Below are 19,989 nucleotides of genomic sequence, written 5' to 3'. Positions count from 1 at the left end.
TGATTATCTTGATAGATGCAGAAAAAGCATTTGACAAAATGCAACATTCACTCCTATTGAAAACACTAGAAAGTATAGGAACAGAAGAGCTCTTCCTAAAAATAACAAAAAAGTATATATTTAAAACCATTAGCAAGCAAGGAAGCATCATCTTCAATGGGAATAAATTAGAAGCCTTGCCAATAAGATCAGGAGTGAAGCAAGGATGCCCATTATCACCTCTTTTATTTAACACTGTACTAGAAACACTAGCTGTAACAATTAGAGAGAAAAAGAAATTTAAGGTATTAAGATAGTCAACGAGGAAAATAAACTATCACTGTTTGCAGATGATATGATGGTCTACTTAAAGAATCCTAGAAAATCAACTAAAAAGCTAGTGCAAATAATCAGCAACTTTACTGAAGTTGCAAGATGCAAAATAAACCCACATAAATCATCAGCATTTCTATATATTTCCAACACAACTCATCTGCAAGAGTTAGAAAGAGAAAGTCCATTTAAAATCTCCCTAGACAATATAAAATATTTAGGAATCTCTCTGCCAAGACAAACACGGGAACACAATCTACACAATTACAATACATTTTCCACACAATTAAAACTAGATCTAAACAACTGGGAAAAGATTAATTGCTTATTGATAATATGAGCTAACATAATAAAAATGACAATCCTATCCAAATTAATTTACTTATTTGGTGCCATACTTATCAAACTACCAAGAAACATTTTTACTGAATTAGAAAAAAGTATAACAAAGTTAATTTGGAAGAACAAAAGGTCAATAATATCAAGGAAACTAATGAAAGAAAAAACTGTGAAGGATAGGGGCTTAGCAATATCAAATCTTTCACTCTAGTATAAAGCAGTGGTCATCAAAACAATAAGATTCTTACTGGCTAAGAGATAGAAGGGAGGATGCAAGAGATTAAATTTAGATCAACATCTCATACCCTATACCAAGATGAATTCAGAATGCATGAATGACTTAAATATAAAGAGGGAAACTATAAGTAAATTAGGTGAACATATAATGGTATACCTGTCAAATCTATGGAAAAGGAAAGAATTTAAGACCAAGCAAAATTACAAAATGAAAAATGAAGAATTTTGATTACATTAAATCAAAAAGGTTTTGTACAAACAAAAGCAATGCAACCAGAATTTGAAGGGAAACAACAAATTGGGAAAAAAAATCTACATAACATAACCTCTAAAAAAGATCTAATTTTTCAAATTTTTAAAAGAACTAAGTCAATTATACAAAAAAAGTAAGCCATTCCCAGACTGATAAATGGGCAAGGGGCATGAATAGGCAGTTTTCAGATAAAGAAATTAAAAAATATCAATAAGCAAATGAAAAAGTGTTCTAAATCTCTTACAATTAGAGAAATGTAAAGCAAAACAATTCTGAGGTACCATCTCACACTTAGCAGATTGGCTAAAATGACAGCAAAGGAAATTCATAAATGTTTGAGATGTGGCAAAATTGGGACATTAATGTGGTGGAGTGGTGAATTGATCCAACCATTCTGGAATACAATTTGGAAGTATGCCCAAAGGGATCTAAAAGACTGCCTGCCCTTTGATCCAGCCATTCTGGAATACAATTTGGAAGTATGCCCAAAGGGATCTAAAAGACTGCCTGCCCTTTGATCCAGCCATACCATTGCTGGGTTTGTACCCCAAAGAGATAACAAGGAAAAAGACTTGTACAAAAATTTCACAGCTGCAGTCTTTGTGGTGTCAAAACATTGAAAAATGAGGGAATGTCCTTCAATTGAGGAATGGCTGAACAAATTGTGGTATCTGTTGTTGATGGAATACTATTGTGCTAAAAGGAATAATGAACTGAACTGGAGGAATTCCATAGGAACTGATGCAGAGCAAAAGGGGCAGAACCAGGACAATGTTGTACATAGAGACTGATACACTGTGGCACAATCGAATGTAATGCACTTCTCTACTAGTAGTGATGCAATGATCCAGGACAATTCTGAGGTATTTATGAGAAAGAAACACTCTCCACATCCAGAGAAAGAACTATGGGAGTAGAAACACAGAAGAAACACATTTCCTTGATTACATGGTTCGATGGGGATATAATTGGAGATGTAGAGTCTAAATGATCACTCTATTGCAAATATTAGTAATATGGAAATAGGTCTTGACCAATGATACTTGTAAAACTCAGATGAATTGTGCATTGGCTACAGGAGGGAAGAAGGAGGAGGGAGGAGAGAAGGAAGGAACATGAATCATGTAACCATGGGAAAATATTCTAAATTAATTAATTAAATTTTAAAAATTAAAAAATAAAACTTCCAGATTTAAAAAGAAAAAAGTAGCCTTCTGATAAGGTTTGGTATAAGAATTTAAACTAAAAACAAAAGTGAGTAGAAAATAAATGGAAGAATTTTGGAATTATTAGAAACAAAAATCACAATCATTCTGAAATGCAGTTCATAGTGTTCTTGCTATAAGGCTTTCTGTAGGATTCTGCCAGGCAACCGCTTCAGCATCTTACAACAAGTTTTTCTTGGTCTGTTGATCATTAAAATCCTTTAGGTGGAGTCTAAAACAATCTCAGGATATTTTGAAAAGTATTGGAAGCCAGGGCCTAGTGTTTTTTCATAAAAAAAATCTTATATAGGTTGCATATAAATGAGCATAGTGCCAGATTTTAAAGAAACAAAACAAAACCATGATGGATAATGCTAAGTCACACTGTTATTTCCACAGTAGTTTTAAACAATAAATGCCTGAGAATAGTAATGGTTATAGTTGATGTAGTTATAGTATTAATTATATTAGTAATTTAACTTCATTGTTAATGGCATTATAGGTTATAACACACATTTCTCCTTACTGTAATGGAACCAACCTGAGAGACTGCCACTTCTTTCTGAGCTGTTGTGGGAGCTGGTTGTGCTGAAATCCTGTGACTGGTTGTGTGGCATTCTATTAGACAATCCCTCAGCCATTCGGTAGTCAGGGATGTAAAGTAAGGCTAAGGGTTAAAGGGCAAAGATCATAGTGGCATCATGTGATTAGTTCATAGCCCAAACCCATGCAGAACATGCAGTTAGCAAGTCAGAAGCAGATGTCGGGGATGGCGGAGAATTCTTTTTTTTTTTTTTTTAACCTATCCTGTCCTAATGAAAATACTGATGGTTGGTTGATTATGTGAAAAAGGACTAAAAACATGGAAATGCTGGGTATAAGTGATGTGTGAGTGTGATGGTGGTGGCGGTGGTGTTTGGACAGAGTACTGTACACATGCTAGTTTGTTTTTTTTTTGTTTCGTTTTGTTTTTTAAGGTAGTAAACCTGATAATGAATCATTAAGTCAAAGCACAATGACTAGTTTCTAACTCATGCATGTATGATATGATATTAACTCCTGTGGAGCTAATAAGAACCTGACTTACCATTGTTACCTTTGTTTTGATCAGGAAGAGAATAGCCTAATCCCATCAGGTCTGTCTTCTGTTGAATTGAACTTTTCCACTGAGGATCAGGCAAGTCAACAGCCAATTCATGAATGCTGTTGGAGTGCAAGATCTGTGTAGTGGCATATGGTGTAGCTTGTGTTATTTGGCTTGAGCTATTGTAAGTCGTTTTAGTGGTGAAGTCAATGCTACTATAAATGGCTCCATCAGAAAGCATAGTGGCGGTTTTATCTCCTTGGCCTGGCACTGGTGGCAGCACATCTGTGGTGAACATGGGAAAATGAAACAAATCAGTGATGCACAGGGAACCTAAAACTATGAGAATTTAAGATGAAAAATAAATGTGTCATTCTGCACGTCTGCATTTCAGCTGAACCAATGAAGGAAAGATGATATACAACCATCACTAAACTATCTGCATCTGTGACAGGGCTGCCCATTGATATTCACATCCCACTGCCTAAAATCATTTCTCCTCTCCCACACAGTCCCTTCTACACCCCGCTGCCAGTCTTCAACCATGAACACAAACTTTAGAATATTTCACAACTAAAGAATGTTTTCAATTGTTCATTTTGTGTCAAAACCAAAGGAATTGTCTGGACGTTTTGAAAATGATGAAAGCAATAAAGCTACAAATCATAGACTACAACACCTCTTTTAACTTCCTCTCAAAAGACATGCAAGAATGGCTAAATAGATGTCCAATCTTTCAAAATAATTATTTTCATATTTTTTTAAGGTTTTGCTTTCCAAATATCTGATTTTAATTCAAAGATGAGAAGATGGATATAGTACTGAGGTGGACAGTTTTTTTTTTTAGTAAAAAGAAAACTTATTTTTAACTAGATGGTTTAACTAAGAGAAAGAAATCTCAATGATGAGGAAGTTAATTTATACTATTGACTCTTGTTACTAGAGAATTCATTTCAATCTATAATAATTACAATAAAAATGAAGCCTAAAATATCATTTAATATTTATTGCATTTGATCATTTTCTGCATCCTGAATTATTTTTACAGTGTATTTCGTAATTCATATAAGCTATTTCTCTCCAGTAAATCTTTCTCTTCAAAGGGAAAGCAGTAAGAACATGACCAACTTTCAATAATTTGTGCTCAGGAAGTTTTATAGGACTTGTTAACATTTTAATTGATCACATTAATAAAATATACAAAAACAAAGTTGATTGTCCCTAGGCCTGCATAAGCACAATAGCTTAGTAGTGACCTAGATACTAGAGTTAAGATAGCTTTGAAGAGTACTTGGATCCAAGATGCAACTGATAAACATTGGGATATTGTTATCACAAAAATCAGTTCAACATAATTTATAAAATTCTTCCATGGTTAAAATCTATCTTCTCTCTTTTTGGGGTAAAGGAAGAACAGAAAAATTTCTTGCCTCACCCAGTCTGGAAATGTAACAGTCATTCCCCAACAACTATTGATAAATATGTTTTAATCTGTTTTATTTTTTGTGAACTGGACCTGTTTGCTATTCTTTAGGTAGGCTGATGGGCCTCTGCTTCTAGAATCCACCATATTGATTCCAGACTTAGTGAAGACCATGTTAACCCAAACTCAAACATTTCACCAGCCTTTGCTCTTGAGTGCCAAGAAGTACAGGTCTATGACACCAGAGATACTTATCCTAGCTACCTTTTTTGTAAGGGTTCTCCAATCGTATCTGCTAAGCTGCTAGGACTAAGAAAACATTTTAAAAATTTGGAAATCTGTTATTATAATATAAAACCAAACTGGATTCTATACTTACATTGGAAATGCACTACCATTAAATAAAGATATGATATTCTTGGCAATGTGGTGAGTGGCAGCATGATGTAGTGGCTAGAAAGCCATTTGCGAACCCATGAAAAAATGGGTCTAAATCCACCTCTGACAAATACAAGCTGTGTGACACTGAGCAACTTCCTTAACCTTTGAGTTATCTAAGTAATTCTCTAAATCTTTAAGTCGCAGTTATCTTCAACTTAAACATAGGTCCAGACTTTTATTTCTGAAGTAAAATCATTTAAATTGATACCAATAATATATTTAAATGAAAAGAGAAAGGTTTAAAATAGCATGAAATTCAAATAAAGTGAACACATATAATTTGTATTAAAACATAATTTTATAAGACTGTAAAATTGCTTTCTTGGCATGGGAATTCTATAGTGAATTTTTGTCTTTCTGAATTCTGCATATAGAAATTAGAATATTTGACTGAGAATAAATATGTTTAAATCTAACATGGACAAACTGAGTTTATAGCATCTTGAAAAAGTTTATATTATATCCATTGTATAAATTGAGTATTAAGAACCCACTATATTCCAAGTATAATGCTAGCAGTGTTGGAGATTCAAATGATAAATATGAAATAATATAGTTTCTTTTCTGAAGGAACCTCCTTTCTATTTGGGGAAACAACAAGCACATATATAGATATCTACTTATACATATGTATGTGTATAAATATATACACATATATACATACATACATATACAATATATATGGTAAATATAATAATTTTTGATGGAGATACTATCAGGTGGAAAAATTAGTACCAATTAAAAGGGTACGAATGCCCCATATAATCATTTATATATAACAAACTTTTAGGCTGATTTATACATCTCTTGTCCAAATTGTTATTTTCATCTCATTCTATTTATTGCATTGGCATTTCAGTTCAATGAACAAATAAAATTCATTATGTACCTGCTTTCAAGTGACTTAATTTATCCAATTATATACATAAATCCTATCACTGCTCCCATCAGTGAATAATCTGTGGAGATTGATTTGTCCTTACCTGCTGGGTTGACAATGAGTACCAGTTATATAGTTGGGAACCTCTTTTCTTTTCTCTGCCTAACAGAGTTGGACTCTTCCAGTTCAAAATAAAGCACTAAATAAATAATGCATATGGAATGAGGGAATGGATATGTTAAATAGGATGAGAATTATTCTTATTTTCTTACTGAGAAGTTCAAAGAATTCCCTTCTACTTCTTTCTATTACATTAATTCACAGATTCATATTTATGAGGATGAAGGTAGCGGGAGTGGGACTACTGGGTGTCAATTGGATTCTTGGAAGTGACAGTTGGTACAATTAACTAAGAATCCTCAGTTACTCTTTTAGCAGATAAGGAATCGGGTAGGTTCTAGATCTAATGAAGAAAACTAGGATTCAAGTCTTTGATGACTTATAATGTACTTATATTGCTCAATGCCTAGTACAGTGTGTTGAGCATGGTTTTCAGTTAATAAATTCTTACTGAATTGAGACCAATTAGGTCACATGTTTTTATAGAGATATAGCAAAAATATGCAATAAATATCATTAATGAAATATTTTGAAATAGAAAAGATTGTATTAAAGAAGAAAAATTGTTTCTCAGGATAGCATGAACATTTTAAAATTAAAAAAATATCTTCAGGTATTTGTCATTGCCATAAAGAAGTGAACTTCAAGTACTTCAATATAAATATAAGCTATTCTTATTGTTATGATGGTGAAGAAATTGTAGTTTAATCTAAATTTAGCTAATGTAAAAAAAATAGAAATAATTCAGTAACAAGTTATCTTCCTTCCTTCTTTCCTTCCTTCCTTCCTTCCTTCCTTCCTTCCTTCCTTCCTTCCTTCCTTCCTTCCTTCTTTTTCCTCAATTTAGCCCTGTAAGAGAATGAAAGGTTCGAATTTGATGTTGGTGGAATCTAAGAAATAGGAGACAGTGTCACTAAGGTAATTTTCTCCTAAGCATAGTAGTGTCCAGAATAAAATAAGAATTACATAAAAGAAAGAAGAAACAACCTTGTACTCAGAGAAAGCTGAGAGGTCAGTCAGTTAATAAACTAGCATTTATTAAGTGCCTCCCATATATTATGAAGGTCTTAATGGCATTAATTAAGTTGATAGACAATATTCTCTATAAAGTATTGTGAGAATGTCATTATTAACAAAGGAATACTTCTTGATAATGGGAAAACTATGACTAGAAAAATCCTTGGAAAGCCACAATTTAAAAGAAAAAATATCTTTGAAAAACATAACCTACCTCCACGACCAAAATTTCCAATGTCATTTGGCCCACTACTGCTACTGTTCACAGGCAAACTAGTGGCTGGCCAGGAGTCTGCAAGCCAAGGATAACTGGGGTCACTGGCATCTAGTAACCCTGGTCGGCTGAAATGGGATAGGGGGAAAAAAAAACTTCAAACAATTTGAATTGTGAATGTTAACTGAAAAGATGTCCCCCATGCTAAAACAAGAAACATTTTATTTACTTTCAAATTAAAATGACTCACTATCGGTACATAAAAAACATTTTATCAGGAAAAATGGAAGCATCATTGAAGCTAACATCCAAACAAACTATATTTCTTGCCTTGAAATGGGTAGAAAGCTATATCATAGAGGAAACCTAAACTAAGATTGAATGACAAATTCCCACTTCAAGGGAACAATCATTCAAATTGGTGTCTAATTATCAAGTCATTTCTAGGACTTTGGGCAACAACAACTTCATTTCTGATCTTAAATATGTGTCCGTCTCTTACAGGCTGTTATCCTTTTTAGAAGCTAACCTCATTGTTTTAGAGACAAATGGGTTGCAACAGAATTAATGCAAGTTATTTATAGTTATAAAATAAATCAAGTTTTTAAAATTGCAAAATACTAGGGTGTATGAAAATGCTGGCATTTTTAAGTGGACAAATATGACTTCAAAATACCTATTCTAAAATCTGAATATAATAGATTGTAACATAATAAACAATGGAAAACTTGCATTTAAAATTAAAATATGGTTTTTATTGCTTTTCAATTTACTAGCAAATTTCCAAAGAAATAGCAACATTCATAAATGTTGTGCTTTTTTTTTCTTCTGATAGACCCCCTCTGGCATAATCCCTAAGAGAAACATGTGTTTCTATGGAAACTGCAATAAGATGATCCAATGGCTTTTTTGCTGCATCTACTAGCTCTCATTAAGCTCTATTTTTTTTTGCTAAATATTGATTAAAAAGGAGATTGGAACTTATTACCAGAGCTTAATTACAATCTTCATATTGAAAAAGAGAAAATAGATGAGGATATATGCATTATCAGTTTTTATCAATTTCATTTGAGTAAGTGAAGTTATAGAATCCAGGCCTATCAATCTATAACTAATTCATCATCCACAAACCATTTATTTTGTGATCGATTATGTGTAATTGTTCCCTCATAGCAATTTAGTGAGAGCCAATAAGGAATATTAAACAACAGCAACTTCATTTGCTAATGTCTAATTAATGCAATAAACATCCTGCTAACAAATGAACACTTTCCTTGTGATATTTACTACTAATTTCTTCTTGGGCATCTGGGAGATATGAAACATCTGGACTTGATTCTTCTAAAGTGCACCACTGATAGTGCATTAAACCTTGTAGTAAGTCATTTAATTCCTTCTAGAATTCTCAGGCTTATAAGTGATCATTTATTACAATAATAACCTGTTCCTTTAGTGTTTCTCTGCTCTTGGCTAAAAATAAAATAGCATTAAAACAACAAAAAAATTAGCATACCTTCCATTGCTCATTAGTCCGCCATCACCTCTTTGAAAAGTAACTGTTAAAAAAATTAAGAAAGAAAATCATTAATAAAAATTACAATCACTAGAGAGTACATTTTGACCCCTTGATCTAAGTTTTGTAGAAACTTTTACAAAATATAATCAGTATAATTAAATACTGAGTAAAAAATAAGAATATCACTAAGGTTCTCACTTGCTCCTCTTAGTAAGGTATTTCATGATTATATATAATATTTGAAATATATTTATTAGTATAATCATATATTCTGTAATATAATATGTACCTTCATAGCAAAGAGACATTTTAAGCAAAAAGCTGAAATGAATTTAAATGTCAAAATTCATAATTCTTACATTGTTATGCTGATAGAATTGGAATTTAAATAGGTTACCATTATGGCATGATAATAACAATACAAAAATATAATATTTCATAGCAATACAACAGGAATTATAAGAACATTTCAAATATATAATGAAAGAAAAACTTAATACTATATTTGTCATTAATAAAATTAATTTTGAGGGGCATCTTTTATATTCTTTTTTTGTGAGGAAGTAGTAGAAAGCCTAGCTCTAAGGTTTCATCAGTTTAAGGAACTCAGTGTGGTATTTGTGCTGATGTAGATTAGCAACTTGTGTTAACATATTGTCCTAGAAAGTAGCCTGCAAGTACTTAATGACTAAATCACTTGTCTATGATTATATAGTTAGAATTTGAACTCTGGTCTTTCTGACTCCAAAGCTTATTGACCTACCAGAAATAATCAAAATCTTTAAGAACAATCTCTTCAGTCTTTGAAGTTTTTTTGTTGATAACAATTTAATTTAAAATTTAAGATTTGATACCTTCAGAAGAGACTAGGTAGGTTTTGAAATATGATTACTTTCTCTCGATAATAAAACACTGTGAATTATGGAGAAATTTCACCTACATCTAGCTATCATAGAAACAAAGTCCTCTTTTTTCTAATTATAATCCCCTAACAATAATAAAGCAACATGGAAGAACATTCCATGGATTGTGGAGACCATTCAGGTTAATAGGTCTGTTGGTAGTGTACAAAGCCATCAGTATAGAAATAATTTTCATATATGGGTTCAATGGAAATAAACACATTAATGTTTAAATCATTGTACAGAGAGAAAATGGTCTTTTCAGAGGTAGATGTTATGCCATTTCACATTTGTGAACCTACATAGTCATCCTTTCTTAAATTATTACAGAACAAAATAACTAGATACAAGTGAATATTTCTTAATGTGGAAAGAATGTTAGAGACAAATCAAACTTTTGTAAATGGAATAATTTTGAACGAATAGAAGATTTTAAGGATCATCTGTGGCCAAATAATGACCTTACTTAATGATTCTTAGTGGGTTATACTTTTACTGATTTCAGGTTCCTAGAATCATAAATTAATTTTTTAAAGTTTCAATTTCTTTACATTTTAGTTTTTCTTATTTATATCCCTGGCACATAGTAGTCACTTAATGGATTCTTACTGATTAATTGGCATATCTTCAAAAATAGCTATCATCTCTCTTGATAAAACATAAGAAAAGACCCATTAAGACCATATGAAACAATGGTATTAATATATCATTGAGCAGGTGTATCAAAAACACATTATTAATACATCAAATCATGTTTTCCTTATCTTTCCTTCAGGAACTCACTGTAAAACAATTAAAATCAGTTCTAAGAGGATTGCTGGTGACCTGCTCCCTGATGAAGATACAACCCTTCATTTCCTATTTTACTTCTAACTGAATTTGCTTCAGAACTAGGAATCAACAATATGGTTCACATTTTATTGTGTACTAACAAAAGTGTCTTTAAAAAAGAATTCATTTGAAAAAATTTAAAAAGAGAAAATTGAGCAGTAAAGATATTAAATAACCCCCTGACTAGGAAAAAAAACAAAAACAGAATATGAATGCTCTATAATTAACTAGTTTTCTATCTGATATTGGCATATATAAAACTTCCCACAAATATAACTGTTAAACCAATATTACAGTAGTTATGTTGATTTTTAATGCAATATCAAATAATTGCTTTACTCTTTGCTAAAAGTGAATGTTAATGCTTAGATATGATTATTGTGAATATGTAAAAGGACAAAAGTTGACTGATCAGGGTCTCAAACATGTTGTCAGGAAATGTGTGAGTAGAAGCTATGTAACTCACACTCATTTAGATGCTCTTTTTCCCCCTTACCAAACATTCTGACATTGTCAAAGCAATAAATAATCCAAATGGTACTCCAGTAAAGAAGTAAATGTGCACTTCAACCACAAATGGCTATTTTATTTATATTTACATTTACATCTTATAAACCATCCAACTGTAAGTTGAACAAAATTCATCTTTTCTATTTGTGATGACTGAGAATTAAAACTTCAACAAAGTGAAAATATCATTTATTAAACATTTAGCTCAACTGGTTCTTAGACAATTGGGAGAAAATTCACTTCCATGCCTTTCTTCAAATCCTTTCCAACTGAGTATTTGTTAAAGCATATGGTATTTCTGAAATAGTCTTCAAGGCTATTAGTTAAATTTTCCCCCATGTCACTTTGGCCATCAGACCTTGCCTAAATGGAGAGGTTTATCATCAAGGTGACAAGAGTGATGAATTTTTTGACTATAAGTGTTCATGAAGATAGACTGCTAAAGGATATAAAGTAAAGGGATCTGTGTATGTTGAAGGAGTATGTGAACTGATGAAATAATGGATCTTTCAGTGGGAGTTGGTAATGTGTGTGGATCTTTACAAGCACATCTATATTCACATACCCAAATCTTTTGTGCATGGTATCAACCAGATATTTTTATTTTCAGAACACATATTTCTACATTCAGTTTGTGGGGTATAATATTTTAATCCAATTTTTTTACTTGTATTCTGTTTTGACCAAAAACTAAGACTATATTGTAGATTAATCCATGCTGATAAGACTTTAAAGAACTCCATGTCAATTTAATATTAATTACTTTAATTCTATTCATAACCATATAAGAAGTACTTCAGACAGTCTTGTCTAAAATAAACTGAATCATATTTATACTCATCTATACATCTGAGAACCATTCTCCTCATGTACTTCTTATTTCAATTAGATTGCTTGAGAGTTATGTTTTTGAAAGGGACAAGAAGGCGGAGGGGAATAAGCCTGCCCATCTTGCAACAAATATGGATTTGATACAGGAAAACTTGGAATAAGTGGTAATTATTTTGAGGCATTCTTAAATGTTTTTGTCTAAGAATAATGTTCTCCTACATGGAGGATTTCCAAAAATATTAGTGTTTTCTCCATCTTGAAATAAGTGTGTGTTACTTTGTGTTTTATTTGTATTTCTTAACTATATACAGTTTTCTATATCCTCATTAGAATTCAAGTTCTTTGAGGGCAGGATTGTTTCATTTTTATATTTGTGTCTCTGATACCTAACACGGAATCATATATCTGAGAGGCATTTAATAAACTGAAGTGAAGAAAGATGAATTTTCAAGATGAATACTTAAATTATTTTAGAGAATGTTTATAAAATAACAAAAGATGAAGACTACAGTGAACTCTACAGCCATCACAGCATAAATTATTTAAATGCATTAAATAAGTATGAAGAAGTTGCTGGAGTTTTTCTGGGGCATTTAGGTCAAATAGCTTTTGCAAATTTATATCATACATGAAGTACCTGTACTATTATCTGACAGGAATAATCCTAATCACATGCCTGCTAGAACTGGAAAAAACACAAATATTATAAATTGACATTCTGAGGCAAAGAAGCTCTCTGAGTCCCTATCTCCAGTAAACCACATTTTCTTACCACAAATGAAAACTTTAATGTTGCCAGCCAGTCCTCATTCCTTTTACTGATAAGCTGTTTCTCAAATAGGAATGTAGATTAATCCTCTTTTAATAAGCATTAACTCAGACTAGATAATCAGTGTTTAAAAATTCCATCAAATCTTTTGGCTGCTTTTGGATCCTGTCAAATAATGTATACTTCAGCAATTTTAAGGTCTGTGCATGAAATGGTTTACAATTTTATAATTTCCTCTCTAATTTTAATTGGTTTATATTAACTCAGTTTCACAAAATCTACAGCTATAAGGGTGTTTTCACCTGCTCACAGGTAGAAATCTAATTACTTTCAACATTCCATTGGTGGACTATGCTATCATGACATGATAATAATTGAGCAAATATCAGAATCCTTATGAAAGATAGATGGATTTGAGTATCTCCTCTTTGTACATTTATGCTGTATTTATCTATTCAACAAGTTTTTTTAATTTATTGTAAGAAAGGAAATTTTATCCTTTTTCAAAAGTCTCTATTTTTATAGTCTTTTCTCACATTTACATATCTCTAATAGTTACTTAAGTTATTAATTTCTGAACCAATCAGGGACCTAATATAAAGTACCTGAATTTTCAATAAAAATGCAACAGCAAAATCCCATCCCCTACTGGTCCTGAAAAATGGAAAGAGCTCCCATATTCTATGGGAAAGAGGTGATACCTGTTTTGTTTGAGCTCCCCTTCTCTGTGCCACGTGCAAACCTGGCATGCATATTTGTATCTGAGAAATTTGAGTAAAGGGTGAACATGAAAAGACAGGTTGTTAGTATAAAATGCAGCCTTCAGATAATATCTTATCTTTGGATGGCTAAAAAGTATAACATTTTGGGGCCAAAATCTCCTCTCAGGTTATTAAAACTCATAATCATGCACAAGAAACTTGATAATTGTCTTTATACCAAAACTGTCATTCTGCCATTTGTGGTGCATGTCTCTTTAAATTCTCTCAAACCTAAAAGGGAAAACTCTCAAAACTTAATGACAGTTTTTAAAATTTTCAATCAAGTGCAATTTGACACAATTTAATTATTGTTAAAAATAGCTAAGGCTGGGAAGTTAAGTAATAAGCCACCTGAGTTTGGGAATTTGACATATCTATAGGAAGGTACTATGACCCACAACATATTTCCTTTATAATTTGTTTCCGGTCTTGAAAGTTGGAGACAAAAAAGGAGAAATGGGTCTGGGTTTCTGAATACCAAGAAGAAGCTTCATATATTTCCTTACATAAAACACTGCTTAGCATCATTCACTACAAAAAGGACAAAAATTATAACTTTTCAGGGAAGCAGAAAGTGTGGGATAATTTAACCTAATGCCAATAATTTTTTAAACTACAAACTGATATACAAAATAAAGTTGTGAATTCAAAGTTAAAAAATACTTTATTTCAGATAAACAATAAATAAATTTGAATAAGTTGTTTTTACATATATCTCTTTTCATATATACCCACCCCATGAATATATTTATATTATTTACATATACACACATATATTTAGCATAGTGGTAAGATTATATGGAAATATATTAAAGATAATTTATTGAAGATCAGAACATTAAATGCTTATCTGAGAAGAGTAGCGTCAAATTCTCTTCATTGTATAGACTATGTAGATGTGGAAATGTACACCTAGTTCTCATCTCTCATATTGGGAAAGGATGCATATATAATTAGTTTTTCTAATAACTTCCAAATCACTTTTTTTTCCTTCAGAAAATATTTAAAAATAGGATACCACTAATAGATCTGATTTTCCTTAAGTATTTGTTGCATACCACAGAAGATAAATTTTTCAGTGTCTCTATGGTGTATAAATTGATCAAAGTGAATGGAACTGACAGCAAGAGTAACACTGTATTTTGGACATCGCAAAAACTATATATTCCTTTTTTAGAAATTACACTAATTTGCATGATAGAAGAAATATGAAAATGTATTCAAAGAGAAGTTGGATATTTATGGAAGTCATTCTTCCATGTAGTTTATGAATAGAAAGAATTTTGAAATAGAATACAGAAATACTTTAAGATAACAAATGGATAAACATTCCTATTTTTAAAATATTTTTTAGGGCTTGAGAAAATAAACTTGTCTTAATAAAACTTTTAAATCTTACTAGCAATATGTGAAACATTTTGGAGAAGCAGAAGGATAGAGGGAATAAGCTATCAATGAAGTATTATTTTTTCTTTTCGAGGACTTCTAGGGTCCTGACGATGAGATACTAACAGAAGTGATTGAAGAAATTCTTCTGATATGAAATTTTCTAGAATATTTATCCCATATTCAGGCATCCTATTTTTATGATACAAAATGATACAAATATATACAAGTTAACTCTACAGATTATCAAAAGAGAGGAATTTGACCCTTTGTAAAACAAAACAAAACTCCTGAACAAAATAAAATTAAACAAAAAAATGCCACTCTATTTTTTGTAGTAATTAACTTATTGAAAGCACTGGCCTAGTGACTATTAAACTATTCTGATTAAAAAGACTAGAGTGAATGAATGAATCAATAGATGAATAGTATGTCAGGTTAAAAAGATATGTCTAAGAATCGGCACATTTAAACTTTCTCTTAAGTAACTGGTATATGTTTCATTATTATCAATGAAGATAAAAACTAAATCTTCTTTGATTATTTCTTATTGTTAAGTAATTTATGGAAATATATATTCAAATGGATGAAATGGAATATGACTGAAGAAACACATGGACTGATGGACAGTACCTGCAGGGGTGAAGGTAAAGGACTGGACTGCAAAACAAGAAGGTAAACATCATGAGTTACAGATTCTGTCAGCAATCACTAACTGCCAGGCACTTCTTTCATTTAAGAATCCCACACTGATGATTTTTTATTACAAGCAATTTAAAAAACTGAGCTTTGTGAACTAGCTAGTCAGCAGCCAATGAGGAACAAAAATGGTAGAAGTCTCATTAGTTACATTTTAGGGTGTTTAACTTTAAATTTAAATGAATGTGCTTTGATAATTATTTTAAATATTAGAGCAAACTCAAAAATAATAACTATTATCTTTCTTTTGTTAAATATATGCTATTTATAACTATCAAATATTTGTAAAGGTATTACATAAATATTCTATTGTGAAAATTTAAATGTTGTCAACTGTGTAATAAATAATGAATTCAATAATGGTCTTATTCCTTGAATTTTAATGCATATTATGTCCCACTCACAAAATTGGGCTATGCTAGTTTATTCATAGATTAATAAAATGTCTTATTAAGATTGTAAAATATTTAGTGCATGTTACCAAATGTTAGAACTGATAATGAGATGTAGAGGAAAATCCAGGAAAGTTAGTGGTTGTGATTTCTAGTATTCTAGCTCTATTACTTTCTACCTACCTAGCTTTAGACACATTTTATTTCCAAAGTTGTGTTCAATTTTAAGGTTCTATGACTTCTTATATGAATTCCTTATAAATAAAAAGCTAAATTATTAAATCTAAACACGAGTTCATATGTCCTGTCAAATGTCATGTCTATACATACACTCATTTAATTAAAACATTTTCTTTTATATATTTTTAAGGACTATGATGTTCTCAGGGTCCTACAGAAAGTAAATCAGTGATTATTTTAGTGAAATTTGTAATGATCATAATTATCTGATAACAACACATTATCTTGAATCATTCTGGGCATTTTTTAAAATAAGTATTTTAAGCAACTATTTTAACTCCTTTAAACTCCTCCTCCTCTTTTCTTTAAAGGGGTAAAGTATTTTTGTGATTGAACATTTTGGAGGCAATTTAGATTTAAGTTCTGGTTCTCAAAGTAGAAAATATTTCATTTATTTGTTGAAAATATTAACTTGTTTTAGGGAGAAAACAAATGTGTTTCAGAAATGCTATTTCAAATGAGAAAGGATTCAGAAATATACAGAGAGATTATTGTTATCATTGATGTAGTTGTTGCATTTAGCGAATGAATTCAACAAGAGCTAAGCATTCTGTGGTTTATGGGATATGAACTAGCCCTAATCCAGACAAAGACAAAATCTCATAATGATTTGATGTGTGTTGAGTAATGCAGCAGAGTATTACAAGTGGCACATTTCCAATAACAAACTTTCAGAACAGATAAATCAATTAATTTAATTTCTAAATAATTCCCTTTCTCATACCTTTGTGTCTGGGGATTTTCACTAGTATACCAACAATTTTTAGTGAAAAAAAAAGCTCCTTACCAGCATAATTGCTGAGTCCCTTTCTCTTCTTTCTGCGCCAATACAACCAGATGCTGAAACCCATCAGAATTACCCAGCATGCACCTCCAATACCAGCTATAAAGGCTGGCTGCTTCACAACATCTGTTATTTGCTCAGTTATGCTGTTGTTATTTTCAGTGATGACAACTTCATTACGTCCCCCTTAATGGGAAAAAGAAGAAGTATAGGCAAAACATCAAGACACTGCATAGGGGTACCCATACACAAATACATCCAAGAAGACAGTCTTGTGAGATTAGTTCTAATTTCTTATTTTTCTTATTATGTTTTTCTTTAGGCCATACAAATTTGAAAACTGTTGCATCTTATATAATTGACAGCAATATATAATTACAGACATATATTAGAGTCTAAAAATATCATGTATTAGAGCCTAAAAATCAGCAACTTCTTTCAGTAATGGAACATTATGTCTAAAACTCATGGAAGTATGTGGACAATTTATTGCAGGGTAAAAATTGTGTAGATATTTCCTCTGCGTGTTTGGTCTGACACTTTGTCCACATTCATATATTTAAAATTCATAGTTATACATGATATGTATGTTGCTTCCGTTTTTTTTTACTAGAGCTGATCCTGAAAAAAATGTGAATTGGACATATTTTGTTGGAAATCAGCCAAAGGTCAACCAATGAAAAGGCAAGGAGTCAGTGATAAATGTCCTATAAAAGGTAGAGGAAGAAGGCCTATGTCAGTGGATTATAAAGCTGAGGGGGAATAAAGTGTAAAAAGATTGGAAAGGTAAGAAATGTTAGACTGCGAAAGGTTTTAAATGCCAAAGGATTTTATATTTGATTGTAAAAGTGAAATTTGGAAAATGCCATCTAAAAGTGTATATATTTCTATGGACATGGGAAATGTATCAAAACTACATTTCCCGTGGTCCAACATGGTCCAACTGGTTTCCGTTTCCGGGTTTTGGGGCTTGGGAAGGCCTACGTCTTGACCCAGGGAAGAGCTTAAATCTCCTGGGTTAGGAGGGAGTGGCCTCTTTGCCAGTAGGCTCTTGGCCAGGAGAATGGAGACAGTAATGGAGGCGGCAGTTTTGAATGCTTATAAGCGCATGGTCTAATGATTTTATCTATCAGCATGGCTTTAATTAAATTACTAATTTATAGATTTATACCAGCCTTTATCATTTTTCATATTTATAATTTGGCGAACCAGAAGGTCGAAATTCGAACTCTAAATCTTCCAGATAGCCTAACGATAGCCATGCCTGCTTTTTGGCCGTCTGGCTCAGCTCTTTTGAGCACTTTTTTTAAAAAAGGAAAGTGACTTTCCTTGCCATGCTTTTGCTGAAAGCAAGAGCATGTTTTTGCCTCCAGCGGGACTCAGCCAGCCAGTCCAGCCCAAACCACCTTGGGAGGGAGGTCAGGCCAGCCAATTCGGGCTTTTGGCTTTACACTAAAATGCCGGAGCCCAGCCAGTTTCGTCTCGCAGCCGATCTCCTGACTCCTGACTTGATCTCCATTCCTGCAGCGCTGAAAGCCTGCAAGCCATTGTTCCACACCAGAAACCCCGAGCTGCTTTTCCTGAGATTTCCAGGAAGGAACCCAGTCCTGACTTGCCTAGATCTCGACCTCCAGAGACTGCTTCAGTTCCTGCCGCTAACAATTTGGGTATATTCCCCTTTCTCTCTAATTTCTTATAGGAGACATTCTAGCCTTCCACGTGTTTCTCTAAAGACCTAAATTAGGCAACACCCACACAGACTCTACACATGGGTATTTTCCTGAGCTTTTCTCCACTAACCTCGAGCCCACGTGGACGATAGCATCTGGACCTAGCAACTAGCGTTTACCCTTAATCAGCCGAATGGCCTATTCAGACTTGCTTGTGATTAAAAACTGAACTCAGGAGAGAAATATTCACCCCCATAACTGCTCAGAACTTTGAACTTGAAAAAAAAAACCCTTAAACTCAGCAGAACTCAATCAAAAGAACCTTAAATTGGACCAGGGGTAAACTTTTAAACCGCAGAACTAAATGTGTTTTATTTCTGTTTTAAAGAGATTTGTATCTTACTGTATTTTGTTAATTACTTTTGTAAATTAATCTTGCTTTTTCGTTGATTTTCCTGTTGCACTGAATCATTTTACACTAATGAAGTTACTGCTTATGATGTTATTATATTTCCTAATTTACTTAAAGCTTACTGTATCAGAAGCAATGCGGTTATATGTACCACCTATGAACATCTTATAGAGCACATGTCTTTTAAAATTTATTCTGTCTTGGTAATTGCAAAGAACCTTGAAAGTTTCCATGCTTTGAATATTACCTTGTAATTTTACAAGAGATCTTTTTAACTTTTACTTTAAATCCTTAAGAATTGTCTTAAAGGATAAAGCTTTTATATATTTTATTATAAGAAATATTATTGCCTTAAATGGGTAGAAGCATTTCCTACCCAGGATTTTTTTTAAATACAGAGAGTCAAGGAGCTCCTGTATATTCTTTGTTATGGAAGCAATAACAGCATTTGCCAAGGGTTTAAAGTTGTAACAAGTAAATGATTTTAAATATCATTGTTTTAAAATGTGCTACTGGAAATTATGGTACTCTATTTGAATGTGCATTGTGAATCTGCTATTTTGTAAAACCCACTTTCTCTCACAGAAAACCTCATTTTTGGGTAACATAACCCTTCTAGTTATAAGCTATATATATATTTGACTTTTTAAAACATTTTTTAATGAGAGAAATTGATTTTTCCTTTTTTTTCATCTTGTACTGGAAGTACATATATAATCATTATTTATCCTTTTTCTGACTCTACAGCAAATACCTGAGCC

At 32.1% G+C, this 19,989-nt stretch overlaps 1 protein-coding gene across 1 annotated transcript in view; it reads right to left on the bottom strand.

Moving 5' to 3' along the window:
• The window catches only part of ROBO2 (roundabout guidance receptor 2), a 773,029-nt gene that overhangs the window by 84,808 nt on the left and 668,232 nt on the right, over positions 1-19,989 (bottom strand). The window contains exons 18-21 of the mRNA XM_044669246.1: positions 17,150-17,332; positions 9,039-9,081; positions 7,526-7,653; positions 3,434-3,715 (exon numbers count right to left, since the gene is read on the bottom strand). Coding sequence (XP_044525181.1) covers positions 3,434-3,715; positions 7,526-7,653; positions 9,039-9,081; positions 17,150-17,332 — 636 coding nt within the window. The remainder of the gene's footprint in view (positions 1-3,433; positions 3,716-7,525; positions 7,654-9,038; positions 9,082-17,149; positions 17,333-19,989) is intronic.

The sequence above is a fragment of the Gracilinanus agilis genome, chromosome 3, assembly GCF_016433145.1.
Source record: "Gracilinanus agilis isolate LMUSP501 chromosome 3, AgileGrace, whole genome shotgun sequence".
NCBI classification, from domain to species: domain Eukaryota; kingdom Metazoa; phylum Chordata; class Mammalia; order Didelphimorphia; family Didelphidae; genus Gracilinanus; species Gracilinanus agilis.
The sequence above is the reverse complement of the archived record's forward strand: the minus strand, read 5'-3'. Positions and strand labels throughout refer to the sequence as shown.